At 37.3% G+C, this 18,461-nt stretch overlaps 2 protein-coding genes across 8 annotated transcripts; both read right to left on the minus strand.

Moving 5' to 3' along the window:
- Position 1: 1 nt before the first annotated feature.
- LOC135645615 (uncharacterized) lies at positions 2-6,332 on the minus strand. 3 transcript variants are annotated; one of them, XM_065164177.1, is made up of 14 exons: positions 6,108-6,324; positions 5,766-5,921; positions 4,523-5,413; positions 4,323-4,423; positions 4,117-4,231; positions 3,743-3,820; positions 3,562-3,654; positions 3,382-3,465; positions 3,188-3,286; positions 2,798-2,860; positions 2,559-2,589; positions 1,895-1,941; positions 931-989; positions 2-425 (listed from the first exon to the last, which is right to left on the minus strand). In XM_065164177.1, exons 2-14 carry the CDS (start codon positions 5,832-5,834, stop codon positions 194-196), a joined length of 1,962 nt encoding a protein of 653 aa, XP_065020249.1. In that variant the 5' UTR covers positions 5,835-5,921; positions 6,108-6,324; the 3' UTR covers positions 2-193. The 3 variants fall into 3 exon arrangements, 2 of the variants coding, with proteins under 2 accessions (XP_065020249.1, XP_065020250.1); XR_010498833.1 differs by having other exon boundaries at positions 392-425; positions 2,798-2,871; positions 6,108-6,332; XM_065164178.1 differs by lacking the exon at positions 5,766-5,921 and having other exon boundaries at positions 6,108-6,322.
- A 694-nt stretch (positions 6,333-7,026) lies between these two features.
- LOC103995711 (probable serine/threonine protein kinase IRE) lies at positions 7,027-18,461 on the minus strand. 5 transcript variants are annotated; one of them, XR_010498413.1, is made up of 18 exons: positions 18,334-18,458; positions 18,117-18,211; positions 17,831-18,028; positions 16,423-17,718; positions 15,039-15,211; positions 14,648-14,897; positions 13,226-13,318; positions 13,009-13,149; positions 12,799-12,891; positions 10,968-11,175; positions 10,753-10,838; positions 9,801-9,889; positions 8,386-8,437; positions 8,255-8,311; positions 7,991-8,167; positions 7,826-7,903; positions 7,436-7,732; positions 7,027-7,317 (listed from the first exon to the last, which is right to left on the minus strand). XR_010498413.1 is itself a non-coding variant. In XM_065161418.1 (17 exons), exons 3-17 carry the CDS (start codon positions 17,984-17,986, stop codon positions 7,652-7,654), a joined length of 3,030 nt encoding a protein of 1,009 aa, XP_065017490.1. In that variant the 5' UTR covers positions 17,987-18,028; positions 18,111-18,211; positions 18,334-18,458; the 3' UTR covers positions 7,510-7,651. The 5 variants fall into 5 exon arrangements, 1 of the variants encoding a protein (XP_065017490.1); XR_010498414.1 differs by lacking the exon at positions 18,117-18,211 and having other exon boundaries at positions 18,334-18,461; XR_010498412.1 differs by lacking the exon at positions 18,334-18,458 and having other exon boundaries at positions 18,117-18,314.

The following is an 18,461-nucleotide window of genomic DNA, read 5'->3' on the forward strand; positions in this document are numbered from 1 at the left end:
CTGATCCATAAACAATCGATCACATTGAAACTTATGAATCCTGGTTTCAAGTAGTCTAAGCACTTTGGAAATCACTTTACATACTAGCTGAGTATCAGCTTCAGGATTAAGCACTTGACATACAACAAGTTAAGACTGCAAAAGCTGAGGAAAGTCTCGTTGTTGCCTATATACAGAAGCAAAAAAAACAGTGTCATGCTTCCGACACTTGATTCTCATTAGTCTGAATCACTGATTCTTGTGGCAGCCCTTTCGGTTCGTTGGTATCGGATGGTTGGGATTCATGCTTTGCAGCTGCTTGCACGACACGATCGCGCACAGCGGTTGATGAGGGCGATGTCGGTAGGCCAAACTTGTTCGGCTCTAGTCTTGTGGCTGCCCATGAGAATGCTTGAGCTCCGAGTCGCACTGGAGACAGCAACAACCTGAAATAAAAAGCATACAGGACTTCAAGTTACACTGTCTAGATTGAAACAACCAGTTTGGATAACCATCTATGTTCAACTGTTGATTAAGTCAAGCATTAGAAACCATGTAATGCTCACAATACTTGTACTTTATTGTTTGGTAAGGTAACAAAGGCAAGCAGCATTGAGTAAATGAGAATAGGCCTACATCGTACTTAAGCACTGGAGAACAGAAATCTCAAAAAAATGGTTTGGTTAATTGTCAGACTAAACTCTCATAATGGAAAGAGAGAAAGTATGCGTAGTATAGCATTCTTCATTGATAGACAAATTTGTTTCCTGTCTATCATTTTATAAGCTAGATTGATATTTTTCATTTGAATTTCATGAATTATCTGCCAGTCCTGATTAGGTTAAAAAAAATAGAGTTCATATTTTTGCGCCCAATTTTTCTTGATGGTAACTAAGAATTAAGGTTAGCATGTATTGAGATATATCAGGCAAGCGACAACATTAAGTTTACCCAACATCTTTCTTCAAATCCTTAGAATCATCATATGAAGCCACCCTTCGATAGAGACTCTACAAAATAAGTAGAAATGACATATGTTAGTGGATAACCAGTGGTTGCGTAATGGTGGGTAATCATAAAGGCATGCAAGAGAATCATACAAACCTAAATAAGAGGGGCATAATAAGTATAAAAATGTTGAAGGGAACAAAAAATTAACAAGAATTAAAGACCAGGAATATAAATAATCCTGTCACTTTAAGGCTTCCAATATTTTAACAAAACAAGTCATAATTCTGCAAAGGTAATCCTACAACCAACTATGCTCATTGAACAATAAAAAAGTGTACCATAAAGAGTGCTCCAACACATCAACTTCATTTTGTTATCATGCTTTAAATGGCCCATTTTAGCCTCATTAGATAAATGTTTCAGTGATAAGAAGTAACTTAAACAAGAAGGCACAAAGACATGAAGAAGCAAGATATATTACATTAATTATATTAGCTGTCTAGCATTTCTAGTTTTGGCATTCAGCATATCTGCATGCTCCTAAAGTTATTGTTCTATGGTGGATATGGCATAAATCCGAATCAACCTGCTTCTGGTAATATCATTAGTAACTGTTTTTATTAAATGATTTCCATTTGGTGTATCTTCAATTCTATAATTTATATCCAAGAATAAGTCCACAAGCAACATATTGAACAACAAGATTGGTCCTTTGGCAGACACACAACACCAATATATAATTGAATCCTATCATAGTTAGCAGTGGATGTGGTTGCCAGAAATTATCATCTATCAGAACGGGTATAAAGTTCATATTGCAAATTATTGCAGAAGCGTGAAACCCATTTACAGAAGATGTGGTTAGCAGTGGATGTGGTTGCCAGTATCATCTATCAGAACGGGTATAAAGCTCCTATTGAAAATTATTGCATAAGTGTGAAACCCATTTACAGAAGAATGGTACCTGCCCAAGGCCAATAATACCAATAACTTGCAGTGTCTTCTCCCACTCTGCAACCAAAGTACAAATTAGTTGGAAACATGCTGAAAATGAGAGGTTTTGGTGCCATAATGATTATTTCATATTTAGTATTCTGAAGTGGTGTGATCTTGATAAGAAATCATTAGCCTAACTAGACTACTTTTTCCAATCCTCTGTCTTTTAAGATATGGCTGTATGCACTGACAGATCAACAAGCAAAGATTTTACTCGATATATTTGCTCATATAAAATCACAATACTGTCTCAACAACATTACTCACATTAAAGTACTTCTTATGACAAAAAAGAAGTACAAATATGTATACAATCAGTGACTGTAACTTATTGTTAACAGCTACTGAATGAATGCACTTTAATAGCATGGAAAAGTTTGCGATTGTGAAGGAAATTCAAAGATTGTAGTTATTAGGCTTGAACTTACAAGGAGTTATGAAGTGAATTAAGTAGGCTATTGTTTTAATGACAATAAGTGTGGTTGTTTATCTGATATGATAGTAGAAAATGTGTCTATCTCTTGCTTAGTCCAGCTTGGTTTGTCCATAGCTGATGTTAAAGATATCTCCGGGATCAGAAAGCAAAGTGGTTATCACAAATTACCTTTTATCTCATTCTAAATGATGCTTACCTAGCAGAGCGTAGATGGCTGCAGAAATGCCCTGGCCATATACACACAAAAAAGAAATCAGTAATCTAATTAAGTGGTCCAAAACTAAAGCATTTAATTTGAAAGTAAAATTGTCTGATGGAGCATGTTGAATACATATTAAATAAATTGACTCAAAATTGATCATGCAAAATTGATACTAGAACAGCTAGGAATTTGGAAGGCTTAATCGTTAAAAGGAGAGGTATCAACCATCTTACCACGACATATCCAATAACAAGTGTTGGGGTAGGCTTAATATCTTCAATGATTGCCTCAGCTTCCTGCACACATTCTAAATGAAATGTGTGAGTACATGCAGAAACCAAGTTTTCATCAAAGCTATCTCCATGATTATGAATGATGCCACATTTATAATTATTTCGGGAAAAAGAACTTCCGTCTAACATTTGTTGATAAAAAGGGAATTCATCCACCAATATTAATAAGTAGGATCATTAATTTTAACTCAAGCCATAAGATACAGATTTTTAAAGAACTAAAATTCTGATTCTTTGGAAAGTTTTCAGAAGGAAAGAGTTAAGAAAGATCCAGATTTAGTGAAGCGCAAAGATGAATAATGATGCAAGTCCTAATGAATTTTGTCATACCTCATTCAGTAATGTCAATGCGGTCTCAGGTTTTAGCTCTTTAATGCGGAGACCATTTTTGACCCAAGATTGGAAGCCACCTTGAACCAAGTAAGGATTCTATTTCCAGGTGTGTCAGTTACACAAGGTCATTGCATTAGATTGTAATCACTGGACAATGAAAACACTTTTGAGACAAATTGTTTAGTGCTTGCCTTTACACCAAGTTTCTTCAAGGATCTAGCAATGGCTTTAGAATGACCACCATTAGCATCCATAACAATGACCTTTGACCCATTCTACACATTTGAGGAAAACAAGAACCACACTGAATATCTATGACGTAGAAAGGAAAATTTGATGCTGTAACTACTTGTCACTAAAAGGTACAGTACTTTTATAATTTTCAAGCTGCGGATGACAGCTGCAATTAAAGAATAATCGACTTCTCTCCCACCCTTTAGCAGTTTCCTTACTGAACCATCAATCTGATAAAGAAGTAAAATCATACTATAACAATGAGTGAAGCTTTAATTGCCCTTAAAGAAAAATGAAAAGAAAGAACTGCCAACATACCTCAGGAAGGACCACACTTGCATATTTAGATCTAGCACCTCTTCGCAAATCAGGAACACCATCTCGCTCCCTTAGATCCTACATGAACCATATAACTGTAACCAAGCATACATTCGCTATATACTCTATATTATTCCTTCTATACCTCACACAAAATCAAAAGTTCCATATACCTCTGAATCATTGTGTCTGAAAAAGGTTTTACAGATTTTGATCCATGGAGAGAAATTTACGGCACTTTCTATCATGGGGAAAATAAAATAAAAAATAACAAGAAGTATTGTAGAATCCAGTATACAACAACTAATATAGACTGCTTAAGTCTAGCAGGAACAGAAGAAAAGAAAAGGCTTGTGAAATTTACAGTCTCTTGCCTCAGGCCGGACATCAATAAGTACAGCATCCCGTTCATCTTTCAGAAGCATAAAAGTTGTTTCAGGAGTCAAATCACCAGAGTATCCACCATATTTGGAAAACCAGTAAGATGTTCTGCAGATAAATTGGAGATAAATTTTTTAACTGATCAAGAATTATATGAGATCCATGGAAGGAAAACGATAAAAAGAAATTTTGCAGTTACCCTATAGCAGCCGAGCTGCCAAAGAAAAGTACAAACTGGACAATTGGATCAGTAGGATCCAAACCAAGAATTTTCTCGAACCCTTCAATAATGGCATACACCTGCATCATGGCATGCAGTGTTCACACTGTTGGACATTATACATGCACACTTATGGAAAGGAATCTGGAAAGTGGTAAAATGTTGATCCACCAGTATACCTTCTGAAAGGCAGCTCCAACCGGCTCTATAATTTGAATAGCTTTCTCCTCAGACAAGTCAAGTGACTCCTTAATATTTGGTGGAAGCAATGACTTTGCTGATCCATAAGAATATACAAGAAATGATGCTGCATTTCCCAAAGAATCCTCCAGCATAACAATTGCTCGCCTCAGAGTGTCAATAGCTAGACCACCTACTCCATGCACATTTTCCTTAAACATACTAGAGAATCCTGTCAATTTACCACCAGCTTGTTCTTTGGAGTTATACACCGAAGAAAGAGAAGTACTGAACACACTTTCAGTTGATTTTGTGAAGCTTTCAATTGCATCCGTAAAAGACATCTTAAGTGTGTTGTAAGTGCTCTGCACAGCATCTTCAGCTCTTCCTAGTGATGCATCTACAGATTGATTAATTCCAGTTATAAAATTCTCAACATTTTCTTTAAGATCTGAGAATCCATTATTGGTCACATCAGATGTGTCAGAAAGTCGCATTGGAGTACTTGCTGCAATACCTCTTCCAAGTTCAGTGGGCAAAGTTTCAGGCCCAGGTATATCATCGGCAACTGGATATAAACCATATATTTCACTTTCTGAGTAACAACTGCTATCAGGCAAAGTATCCAAGTAGTCATTTGGAAATCCGTGAACTATATCATCAGATTCATTCCGGTAGGGAGAGAGTATGAATGAGTCTAAGGTGCCTGATCCCTGAGGTCTTTCCACAACTAGTGAATGCATATATTTAGTAGCATGTGTTTTGAGTGACTTATCACTAGCATAAGTACCATCTTGGATGTAGAAAAGTAGCTCATCTTTAAAGATGTGCCTATCATCTATAACCTTCCGAAGAGGAAAAAAAGCCTTTGCACCTGCATGGAGAGATGCCTGCAGACAAAGTTTCTCAACTTTCAAACCGAAGTGTTTGCTTGTTGCCCGCTACTTTTGGATAGCACAAAAGTTACCAGTTTATAATAGAAATCTTTAGGAGCAAATGGTATCCAATGTAAGTAGAAAATCTTCATTCTCACACTTATGTTCATTGAATCATTTGAGCATATACATGTACATCCAATTTGATTGGTTGCATACAACGTGCACCAAAGCAATTTTAGCAAGTGCTATCAAGCATAAGAAGTATGAACTTTTAATCAGGCATATGAAAAAAGTACTCTTGGTCTACATGGTAAGACAAAAATTGTGTGTTTAGTGGAATCCACATCAGTGGAAAGGGTATTACCACATTGGAACTGAATGCGATCAGACAAATGCTAATATTCATACGTTGCAGAGACTTGTGAATGTGCATCGATCAATACCACAGTGCGAGGTTAAAATGATCACAAGAGCAGGCAGATTTTACAGATTTCATGAATGCTGTCATCGCCCGAAAAACCTACACATAAAACATTGGACTTAAGGAAGCTTTATGACAGTGGCAAACATCTTTATGCCGTCCCATAATACTTATGGCTTTGATCGACTTATACAACGGATAAAATTGCGATTTTTCTTCATGCGCTCAACGTGTTTGCATCAGAGAAACGTAAAGAAATTTAGCACGGAAAAGAACACCGATCACCTGTGCATGAGAAGAACAAGTAGCTGCAGCCGAGCAAATGGACAGCATCACAGTCAGTCTTCTCTTTCCCTTTCCTTCTCTCTTCCGGTCTGGCCAAATCCCCAAAGGCGCTTCTGTAGCTTTAGAGAATCTGGCTTGGAGCTGCGGCGGGGGGATGGGGGGAGAGGGATGATTTTGTGACGATGCGGCGTCGCGGGATTAGCCAATCGAATCGTACGAGATCGACACGGTGGAGAGGCGGATGAGGTGCGTGTCGCGGAGGGCGGATTGGAGGCTCGTGTGGTTCTTGGTGTCCACAGGGCGGTCATCGCGGGTCCCACTCGATCGGCACTGGTGGGTGCGAGGCTCTCGGGTGCCCTTTTTTTTTATGGTGCTAGTTTTTTTCCTCATTAATTAACCCCAAAAAATAATTATTACTAATTTTAGTGCATTAATAATAATAATAATAATAATAATAATAATAATAATAATAATAATGTGGGACTCTAAAGATAATCTAATTTATAATTTAATTTTTTGGATACAACAAATTCGATCATATACTATATAATTCTGTTGGGTATTTTTCATAATATGGACTAATCATGTGATGGCGTTTTTGTGAGAAGGAGCCGTCATCATAAATGTTGTGATTTAAAGCGGGTTTGAGCTGTTGGCGGATCAAGATCCGCGGAACGCAAACCCGACCCGCTTTATAAGCCGAGCTGCGATTACTTTCGCGACGGAAAGCCCTTCGCTTCTCGCGTCGCGTGCCCTGCAAACAACGTCCACGCAGGAACGCAGGAAGAACAGCGATGTGGAGATCCAAAGGTGGGAAAACTGTCAGACAAAATTATGGGACAAGTAACTTTTGCATGTTTAACATTCTCGATGTTTCTTGGTTCTTAAGAAATGTAGCAAATAATGTTAGAAATGTACAAGAATTGAACCACCATCAAATGGTTTGTCTTATCGGTTTGAAAGCCGAGCAAAAACATTTGTGCATATATTCACACGGTTTATTACGACTATTAGCTTCACTTCAAGGTTTGATCACATAGATTGAGACCGATCAATCTTTGTCAACTGTAAGCTCAATGCAAGTTCCATATGTTGGTGCTCTCCACTGTACAAGTTGTTGTTGGATTGAGGAGCTGCTTCCTCACTCCAGTGGCTTATAAACCTCACGCCTGGGCTGCAAAGGTCTTGAGCTCAAAGAGAAGCTGAATCGCTGATACACCACAGTGGAAACTGGTGAATCTGATGTATTAATTACAGTCTAATCTGAAATAATAGAGTAATTTCTTTTAACACAGATATTGAGCTCTAAATTGGTAATGAAATCTCACCTTGTTCGCAAGACGAAAATTAATTAGGCTGCCATGTGGTCAATGTTCTCATGCTGGAAGATATGCATCTCGTGAATGAATGTTGGTCAGGTACGTCGCAGGGTTCATGTAATAGTTATCACTGGGTAGCCAGTTCTTGAAACTTTTGAACTGGTAGCTACGGAAGCAAATTACTGTCTCCATCTACGGAATCAAATTACTGTCTCCATAATGCTCTCAAGGTTGAGAAGCGTATCCTGAATCTTGGCTACATTTTGTTATAAGATCATAGTTGATGGAAGCCAGTTGCGACAAGTTCTGGTCATGGTTTACAGAGTTACATAGTAAGATTATATTTCGAACCGAAATTTATATATAATCAAAATTAGCTTGTTTCAACGAATTTTCTACCTTAAAAGAAAAATTACTGAAGGAATACTTCACCGAGAGCGTGGGCCCGAAGTCTGCCATACTGCCACATTCATCTCCCTGTCCAAAGAAAATTTCAACGAAGGATGAGAGCTCAAAGAATAACAACATTCTTGAAATCAAGTAGAAAAGATGTCTGTTCTTTACATCTTCATCCAGGTCAGAGCTGTGAGCACTACTGTAGCAGCTCATACTGTCTGTATCAGTCATATCATCATATTCATGAGACTCCGTATAAAGTTGTTCATCGACTGCATTCCATGGAAGTCGGCTGGCAAAATAGCTTGTGTCATCATCACCTTCGGTTGATGGAATGAATGCTGCCTGTGGCAAAGAAAACACTCTTTCATTATGCTTGTTTGTATTGCGAGAGCTGAAAATTTGAATAACAACTAGGCTCAATCTTGTAACCTTCTGCCTAGCAAGCATATCCCAGTTGACGCTTTTGAAGAAAGGATGAGATTTCACCTGTCCTAGGGATCAAAATTGTGTCAGGCCATACTGATCTAGCACAAGTTGTTCATAAGCTAGATGAGATTTACCTCACCAGCCCCAGTTGCTCCAAGTCTTTGGACTGGGTTCCTAATTAGCAATCTGAATCCAATGAAAAATGAGTTTGAATAGTAGTTTTAGTTTTAAAATTCTTCAAATTCGTGGAAAGACATCTTACAGAGATAAAAGCTCAGTAAATCAAGAAATTGTAGTAAAATGTGAAAGTGCAGGAATAAGCTTTATTGGTTTAGAGATAGCAACATGCACATATGGAATACAAGATGAATGAACTAAGTTATGCCAGGGAACTAACCATTTTAAAATTTTGGTAGAAGATGAATATAAAATTGTCTCCAATCATCAGTGTGGTTGAACTGCGCTTGGTTTATATGCATCCTTAAGGTCATTAATGTAACTACAGGTATGCATGCATCAGATAAGGTTGCATTATATGCATCCTTAAGGTCATTAATGTAACTACAGGTATACATGCATCAGATAAGGTTGCATCTGTGATGCTGACCTTTGTGGAACCTATGGTATGATACTTTTATATATCAAGGTATGACTTCAAATGAGACATAAGATAGCCTTCAATGACATTTTTATTTGCTTAATTTGCCAAATGATTCTGATGATCACCCTCCATGTAAGCATTTTAATAACAAAATCAGATACATTTCCCACCGTGCTTGGTAGCAATGGTAACAGCTCCACATTTGCTCATTCAAGATCTTATATTTGAATTTGGAGTTTAAGATGTTCACCTTGACATGTTTTGATGATCGAATATTTCTTTCTAAATGTATTACATCTCAAATACTGAATAGGATGTTTACCTAGAAGTAGACCCTATATAGTGGTATAGAATCAAGATACCATTGTTGACAATGCCAGGTACATATTTCTTTTATCTGACCCTTGGGCATGTGAAGATGGAGCTGGACTAATAGACAGAATTGAAACTGTCTCTTTGTTCAAGGTTTTCAGTTCTTGCTGATCAGATTTTTGTTCATTCTAATCCAACTGGTCTAGCACTTATCTTCTTGGATTTGAAACTTCTAATGAGGAAATAAGAACTGCATGGCTAGCTTCCTGAAAATAAAATCCACTTATTGCACTCCATGTGATTCTTGGATAATAAGTTGTACATAGCTTTGAAAATTCAACAATGTTATATGCTCTAACAATATGAATGCTATACGAACAAGTTGATAAACTGAAAATAATTGTTTGGCCTTCCTATGAATTTGTTGAAGCAGTACGTGGCCATGGCCACCAGCTAAGCGACTACTATAGTTTATTATCTTCTTTTTCCTCACATTGTTTGACAATTCATTTGGTGCAGAAGATAATTTTAAACAAGGTGCACGAAGGTAATACTTATTTAGGACATCAAAGAAGAATTCTAAAAACGACAAAAATAACTGAAAGTAAAAGAAAAAAGATGACTCTCAGATGTTACTTGTCAACCAAATCATAAGCCTCCAAGCTCATCTCTTCTGGCACTTGTGGCCAGGGTATATCCCGATTCATAATATTATCAAAAATTTTCTGCAAAAAACAAATGTACATTGTTTGTTACTATAAAAAGTTCAGTAATTAAATGACACTTGTGCTTCAACACTTTCTAGGAGTAAAATTGATAACGAGGAATTCAGGGATAAGCATAATTGCATGAACTTATATTGCCGCTGGAGCATTCAGCTGAATGTAAAGCACTTTAACATAGGCATTTACGCATGAACTTTGGACTAATACAAAAGATTGTTAACGTTATGTGACAAGAATGACATGTTCAATACTGATTGACCTAGAACCTCATCTAAAAGGGCTAGACCAAAGTTATTATTTAGTTCCTGGGTCCTGCTTGGGATTTAGCACACATCAAATGTGGCTTATGACACATTCCCCTTCCAAATTTTGGCATTCATGCCCAAAAAGGATCCGACCACAAAGAACAAGAAAAACCTATGATCAGCTCAAAGGTACAATCATGAACACCGCTAACAAGGTATAGTGCACTCTAGTCATACGAGGATATAAAATAGTCTACTCTGGTATGTTTCTCAAGTCTCATAACCTTAGGCTATCTAAAATAACTATTCAAAGCTTAGCATTAAAATTCCTTGATTACAAAAAAGCCGTATGTTCTTCCCAGGTACATATGATGAATTTATGTGAAAAGGTAAATTTGGATGCTCCTGAAGATCTAATAGGCAAGTGGTTCAAGTCAATCACATTACTAAGGGTACATCTGCACACCTATGGCACCACACAAGACCCTCTACTAATACTTGGGCACGCTGGTAAATATCGCTCTGTACATCTCAGTACTGTATATACAGCATTTCTTGCTATATTTTATCAATTCAAGGAAGGTTGTTGATATTTCCGTGGATTCCACAGTTGCATACCTGTGGATGCTCTGCATTGAATGGGGGGATTCCTACCAGAAGTTCAAAAAGAATAACCCCCACTGACCACCAATCTGCAGTTGGACCTACACTCGAGACATTGTGAATCAACATAGAGAACATAATGAAATTAGATATAAGAACAAAATAACTGTGCAACTCTTTTTCTTCAAAAACGAAAAAATGAGGAAGAATGCACGTTTATCATGACAAACCATGTGGCATTCCCAGAAGTATCTCTGGTGCCAAATAATCAGGAGTTCCAACAGCTGACTGTTTCTGCCTTTGTTCTCGTTTTAGTGCTCGTTGTGCTACTGGAAGTGGTTCATCATTACCCAATAGAACAGAACCACTGACATCTGGACCTGTTAAATCATCAGTGCTGTTGATAAGACCAACCTTAGAAAGCCCAAAATCAGTCAACTGCAGCAAAATCAAAAGATATGTGAGCTTAAAAATAATGTTATATATAAATTAAATATATTAGTGGATCAACTTAACTAAGCTTGAAACAAAATAAAAAAAGAAGCAAGAAGGTGAAATTGTTCAACTACAATCAGATTTGACTATGCTAGCAGAACTATGCAGAATATTTTACAATTTACATACAAAACCTAGCATATGAAGGCCATATTGGGAAACATCTAAAAGTTCACTCTGACAATAAAATCTACCAGGGTTTCTAATTTCGAATAATATCGCCCAGTACGGGCAATACTTACCAGTATTCAGACCACCCGTTACCGGGTGGAACGCTCAATATCGTGCCGTATCGGATGATAGGGGGTATATGGGATGATAACGGTCGAAATTTCGATCGTTATTGCCTAACACAGATGTAACAATGCTCCAACGATAGCCCTTTCTCATGGGTTTTTAAACTTATCTTCTCCCCCATTTCACTCTCACACTCTCTTAAACAACTTCAAACTCATTTTTTCTCATATTTACACTCTCTTAAACTCTACAAAACAATGATTTATGAATTAACAATTCAAATGATTTTCTGTAGACATTTTAATATTTACAGAAGAACAATCCGTAACGGACCGAAATACAAACCTTGCACATGGCTATTCCTCAAAGTCCGAAAAAGATATATGACACTATTCTTACCTAATTTACATTGGTTTTACTAAACTTATACCATTACTATATTTATTTATAACTTAAAAACCTTATCCCAACTTTTTTTTATTTTCAAGTATTTTCGGAGGATTTTATGCCCAAATTAGATGTACCAAGGCATACCGCTCGGTACACAGTACCGTACTGAGCGAAGCTCGAAACTTCGATACGGTATGAAATTTCATCTTTGGAATCTACCACCACCACGTGAGAGCATTAGATCGATAGCATTTGACGAGATATAACTTATTTGATATATTTCGAGCAATATATTCTTTTTCACTATCTTGAACTAGCATTTGTGAGATTATTATGAATTTCCATAAATTTAGGATTAGAAAAAGGCTCGACAAGTCAAACAAACTCAACCTACATAATGCAACCAATTTTAATACCCTAATAGACTTATTTTAATTTTCTTAGTGCAACCTAAAAGAAATGGTTTGAAAATGTATCATGTTTATCTAAATTCTAATAGAATTGGGTAAATGTTTCCTCCTCTATTATGGTCAGCTGATGACCAGCCAAAATTATGATGTCATAATAATAAAAACCAAATCATCAGCTGCATTCTAAAGGACAAGAAACAGATGTGTAGCCAATCATCTGCATTCCCTGTTCAGCTATTTTGAGGCAGAACTCAAACGAATGTGTAAAACATACTTGGAAAGTGATTCTCATAACCAGCCACATAAATGAAATGTATTCTCTTCAAAATTCCTTTATCAATGATTTTAAGCAAACATGGGATCTGAATTATACTTGAACCTCGAAAAGTCTGTACCATTGTACTAGCCATTGATGCATGTTAAATTTGCAAAAAAAAAAAAAAGAGACATACTTTTCAATTATGTGACACATAAATTACGACATTGACAAGAAATGGCAACTTGCAAGCAAAAGACCAAGGATACTAACCTTGATGTGACCATCCCGAGCAATCAACAAGTTATCTGGCTTAAGATCTCGATGAATTACATTCATAGAATGCAAGTATTCCAATGCAAGAACCTGAAACATCATTTGCTAGAGTTATAACTCTCTTCACATATGGCCCTCCTCTCTGGTGTAAATGATTGCATAAAATAGATCATATCATAGATGTCTCATGGGGATTCCTTTACTCACTACTTCAGCTACATATGTACGTGCCATGTCTTCATCCAAACAACCCAAATTTCTTAGCAAAGAGTACAAATCCCCCCCATTAATATACTCCATAACCAGATAAAGATTTTCCCTACATGTGAAGGAATAATAGAAGCGCACCTGTATGTTCACCAATCAAAATTAGATACACATCCTAAAGCAGTTAAAATGCTAAAAGTTTAAAAAAGCTGCTTACCACAAAGGGATTCCGAGTTGATATCAAGATGTTACGTTCAGCTAAAATACTTTTGACTGCATTCTTGCGTATCATATCAGCCTTTTTTAGAACCTAAAATACATGGACAAAAAGTATGTACATCAAGGATGCAGTTTCTTGTACTACAAAACAGGGCTTCAACCATTAGAACACCATAAGAACTGGATATCTTCTAGAAGAGGAAGCATACTTTTTCGTAAGATGTAATGAATAAGGACACTCGCAACTGTCATTATGGAGATATTCTAGTTGAGTGCTATTTGTTTTTCCTCTCTAAATTGAAAAAAAGAAGTATGTAGCATTCCAGTTGTTCCATAACAAGAAATAAAGAAAGATGATGGTACACATAATTTGGTCACCTGTTGCTAAAAACTTGGAAGTTTGGGCTTAAGCTTCTAAAAAAATTTTTGGCAGAACATTCCACCATACGAGTTATTGGATGAGTGTGTTACACTTAGGTTAATCATAAATTATATTGGACTAATTTTGAGGAACCTATGAGCAATATGTGGTCTTCACTAATAGGAATATTAGGGGCTTGAGAGAGGAAATTATGACAATCTTATTATAGTCCCACATCTGAGGAATGGACTTATATATAACATCAGTGACTTATTATTCTTAACCTGGATTAAACATTTGAGTATTAAGAGCTAGCATTAAAGATACACATGATAGACTTTACAACAGTTCATTCATAGGATTAGCAGTACAAAAATATTGATATTACAAGCAAAGATAAAATATTTGTTTTCCCTCCTTTATATGGGAACTGAATACAGTTCAGTTCATTTTAAGGCAGAATATATGGGAACTGAAGAATACTAGAATGATTCAGGTTTCACTTGCTGGACATAAGAGAATGCCCTCAAGGATATAAGAGAACTTATAATCACAGCATCATACCAAATGACATAAAGAAAACTTAATAGAACCAGTAAATATTGTGGATAATCTGATGGATTATAGGATCAAGACAAATATGTTTTGCAATGAATAGACATGGATGTGTAAGAGGTAACAACAATCTTCATCATATTAATGAATCTAGGGGTTGCACTGTTAAGTGGGAGACAGGAATTTGAGACGACTTGCAGTAAATAAGTCCACAGATCTAAAGCAAGAAAACAAATCACTTCTTTCAGTATTCCCTCAAGCCCTAACATGGTAACATAAACAAAACAACTCAACTGAAAAGAATAATATGCTTCATGAACAAACCACCCTAACAAGGACTGTTATTAAAATGTTATAAATCATAATTAAAGAGGCATAACCAGATGAAACTGAAAACTTGCAGATGTAAAGGTTGGACAATATATATAGTCTAATTGAAAGAAAAGTTGCATTTCTGTAGTGTTCATATGATGTCAAGTCAGGTAAAGAAAACAATCTTATTACCTTAATTGCAAAAATGTCACCTGTGACTCTTTTCTTTGCAAGGAAAACCCGTCCAAATGCCCCCCGACTTATTGGTTTTATAATTTCAAAATCCTCAATAGATGTTCGGTCCTTAAACTTTGCACCCAAGGGGTTTGTTCCAGAGATACTGGTTATACCATTTCTTAACGAACCTTCTTCATCTACCATCATATCGGAGACATCTTTATTCCCATCATCTATCTGTCCACATAGATGAATGAACTTCTCCCTGTCAAAGTACCACCATTGGCATAACATTGCATCTATAAATAGAATTTGAAGAACAAAATTGATAATTCAATGTTAAAAACTTTAAATTTTAATTTTAATTCTATTAATTATAAGAAGTATCTCATCTGAATTAACTCACTGTAGCAGTTTTGTGATCCGTCTTCCAAATGTCTCAACGACAAGGGCATCAACTTTTCTAGTATCAATAACAGCATTTAAGTCTTCTAGATAGGAGCACATTTTCTCGAGCGAGTTGTAATTGTAAGTTTTTATTCTTGCAATGCAGTGCACTATATCTAGAAGGCTTTCTATCTGCCAAAACAGATGATAGAACAGAAGTTAAATAAAAGAAGATACTCAATATATAGTTGAGATAAAGATTAACTTCTAGGAAATCCTCATTAATGAGCTTAAAACAATATATAGTATGATTCTGACAGGAGTAAGAAATGTTATTGCAACATAAGTGGATCAGCTTAAACATATTATTGCAAACTCCCTGTGGATGTTGGAAAAAAATCAAGAATAATCTGCATGGCAACCACTCTATTCAACCGTCTATGCTTTGGTTAAAATTCCAAGCCTTATCTTTTGAACAGATCTCTAAAACCATTGTTTGAAGAAACAGGGTTTTGAATTATCAGCATAATACCACTATTATAGATGAGGTGAGATATGGATGGAATGTGGTGGTTTGTTTTCTAACTCCAGTGAATATGCAGGGACTGGGTACATCACAAGGGATAAGCAAGGAAGGATGGTGGCAGCTGGGACCAACACCCACAAGGCCAAAGACCCTTTACAAACCAAATGTTGGGCTATGTGCAACAGCTTTGGAGAGAGAAAAACAGAAAGATATATGTGATACCTTGGTGCAAACGGACACGACAGGAAGGAAAGTACGGGTAATGACTGTTCTGAACCGAAAAAAAGAGGCTAACGTTTCGAGACACTCTCATATCCCTAGATCAGATGATTTTGTTGCCCACAAGCTTGCTAACATGGCAAGAGTTAGTGGGATTTCATACCAGTGGGATCATACTGCTGATATTGCAAAAAGAGATTATAAGTTAAATATTGGCAGTTCTCTTAAATGTTTCTTTACAATAAAAACAGAAAATAAATAAAATTACTGACAATCACATACACAACCTTCAGTAAACTCACAGGGACATTAGTTCATTCAGAGTTTCAGACAACAATGATCAGAAAGAACAAAAGATGGCAAGAATGAGAAAGACGGAAAAAAACATGTCTTTTAGAAGACAAACAATTGAAGACTTGAGCTTGCAAGAAAGGACCAATTCTACTTAAATGGTTTATGATATTTTCCTACACTTTCTTTTTTATATTTTCCCTTATTTTTGTGGTGATGGTCCACCCAATTATTATTGTGCATGAAAAAAGAAAAGCCGTAGTTCCATCTGTAATATCTTATCAGAGAAACTACCAAATCAACTTTTCAAATCTTCCAGAAATCTCAATAGCCTAATGTTAAGTCAGAGGGTTAAGAACTAAGATACCTGCTGAAAGTTTTCATGATCAGCGAATGCTTTGGTTCCAGACAATAACAAATCAAGCTGGCCAGTTCGTGGTGTCATTAGTGGTGATTGTGGGGTCATACTTCCTGATGATAAAGCACTACGTGAATTGCCCAACATTGCAGGTTGTTCATTCAAATTATTTGCAATTAGGTTACCAGCAAATTCTCTATATATGATATCTGCATCAGATGGAGAGGATGAATGATACTGACACTGAGATGGGACTTCTGACCCTTCAGTTAAACATGAAGCACCAACTTTAACAACCCCATGGTGGATTTCTGAAATATCTGATCTCTTTAGCGTGCAGGAGACCAATAACTTCTCAAGTATTTCGGCGACTCTCTCCAACCGCTCATCGATAGTTAAACCTTTTGAATCACATTTATCGGCGACAGTGCATGCTCTAAAATGGCCCTCAGCATATATAGTTGGTATCTCATAATCACATATCCTACATATCATTTTTGGCTTCACATGAGCTGGAATTCGTTGATCTCCAGAATAATCAGCAGAATCTTTCCTCTCAGACAGCTGCCCCGTTGAACTTCCTAGGATTTTAGAACAAAGCTCAGTTGTGTCGAGGCTTTCAGTATCACCATGAGCACCCAATGTAGGTTTACCAATTGGTGGCAATGAATCTAAAACCTTCTTTGAGGGGAATTCATCCTTTTCATCATGGTCCTTCTTCTGATTCTTTTCAGTTGATGATGGAAGCTTCTTCCAGGATGAAATCCTAGCTCTACTGGCAGTTGAATCTGTGCAGTGACCAGTAAAATCTTGGCTAAGATACATATGTTCTTGGAACCTCTTCCTGATCATCCTTTCCTTCATATCTTTAGCACTTGATGAGATCTTGAGGCCACCATCTCCTGATTCAGAATAAAATCCCAGATCACTGAGCTGGTATAGGCCAAGAACATGTTCATTCCCCCCATAACCCCCCTCTTTTTGGAACTGAATCAGCCTAGTGCATCTCGTGAGGATGAAAAGAATCCGGGTGTGTGCTTGCTTGAGCGTGCCCATGGCCAGTTCCTGGCGCTGTTCATCCAGATTCTGGACTATCCCCTCACATTTAGACCATAATTCATCTGGTGACATCTCCGCACACCCCTGACATATCACCAGGAGGTCCTCCAAAGGCATCCGCCAGTCAGGATGCTGAACCGTGGCATTTTCAAGTATGTCCACCAAATCGCCCGCAAATACACCCAACTCTGCGTTAACCTCTTCCTTCAAACGTTTAAATTTCGTTCGAATCACAGTCACTATTTCCTACGAAACAACAACCACAACACACAAAAACATCGAAGAAGACAAATAGGCGTCAAGACCTCGTCTTCGCTAAATCAAAGAGCAGTAGGATGACAATGAACCGGTGCATCACCTCCGGGCTGCTGAGACCTTGAAGTTTGCGGATGGGCATTTGGTGGGTGGTTCCTTTGGAATTCAACTCATGGGAGAAGCTCTTGACGTCGGTGGGGGAACGCTTCCGGCGGCCGCTCGTTGCGCGGATGATGGCGCGGAAGCGCGGGGACTCCATCTCCTTGACGGCGTCGAACTTGACGCGGCGATCACCACCACCCTGTCAGAGGATTTTCGTCAAACACCATGTATGACTGCCAAATGCAAATCACGGAACTCATCGAGCCCGACAAGAAATCTACCCGAACCTTCCAGAATCAAAGAAAATGGGCTCCCTTGCCTCCATGTCGATGCACAGATCGACCTTTCTTTAATGGAGTATTTCGAGCAATTGGAATTGGTCCTAAACGTTTACATCCCCCCTCATCACGAACAGATTATTAAACAAACGGAACAAAAGAACAAACGAATCAAGAAACAACGGTAAGCGGGTCATCGATTGGCTTGAAAAGATAAAGAACTTACCAAACTAAATCAAAGAATGGGCACGAAAAACTACTAAATAAACTGGAGCGGCCATCTCTGGCCTCCATTATTCTATTATTCATTCATTTGTTTATTTTGCTTTTGCTTCCCCTCCATCGGAAGCCCAC

This window comes from Musa acuminata, chromosome BXJ3-8 (genome assembly GCF_036884655.1).
Source record: "Musa acuminata AAA Group cultivar baxijiao chromosome BXJ3-8, Cavendish_Baxijiao_AAA, whole genome shotgun sequence".
In the NCBI taxonomy this organism is placed as follows: domain Eukaryota; kingdom Viridiplantae; phylum Streptophyta; class Magnoliopsida; order Zingiberales; family Musaceae; genus Musa; species Musa acuminata.

What these genes read in the sequence shown, in the direction of transcription:
- LOC135645615 (XM_065164177.1), bottom strand. Translation starts at nt 5,834, where the DNA reads ATGCACATTCACAAGTCTCTGCAACGTATGAATATTAGCATTTGTCTG. An exon ending in TTATTGATGTCCGGCCTGAG is followed by an intron (nt 3,821 to 4,116) that starts GCAAGAGACTGT and finishes TGGTTCATGTAG; the next exon opens with GATCTAAGGGAGCGAGATGG. An exon ending in GATTTGAAGAAAGATGTTGG is followed by an intron (nt 426 to 930) that starts GTAAACTTAATG and finishes TTTTTATTTCAG; the next exon opens with GTTGTTGCTGTCTCCAGTGC.
- LOC103995711 (XM_065161418.1), bottom strand. Translation starts at nt 17,986, where the DNA reads ATGGAGTCCCCGCGCTTCCGCGCCATCATCCGCGCAACGAGCGGCCGC. An exon ending in CAACTCGGAATCCCTTTGTG is followed by an intron (nt 13,150 to 13,225) that starts GTAAGCAGCTTT and finishes GTGAACATACAG; the next exon opens with GTGCGCTTCTATTATTCCTT. An exon ending in CTCGGGATGGTCACATCAAG is followed by an intron (nt 11,176 to 12,798) that starts GTTAGTATCCTT and finishes ATTTTGCTGCAG; the next exon opens with TTGACTGATTTTGGGCTTTC.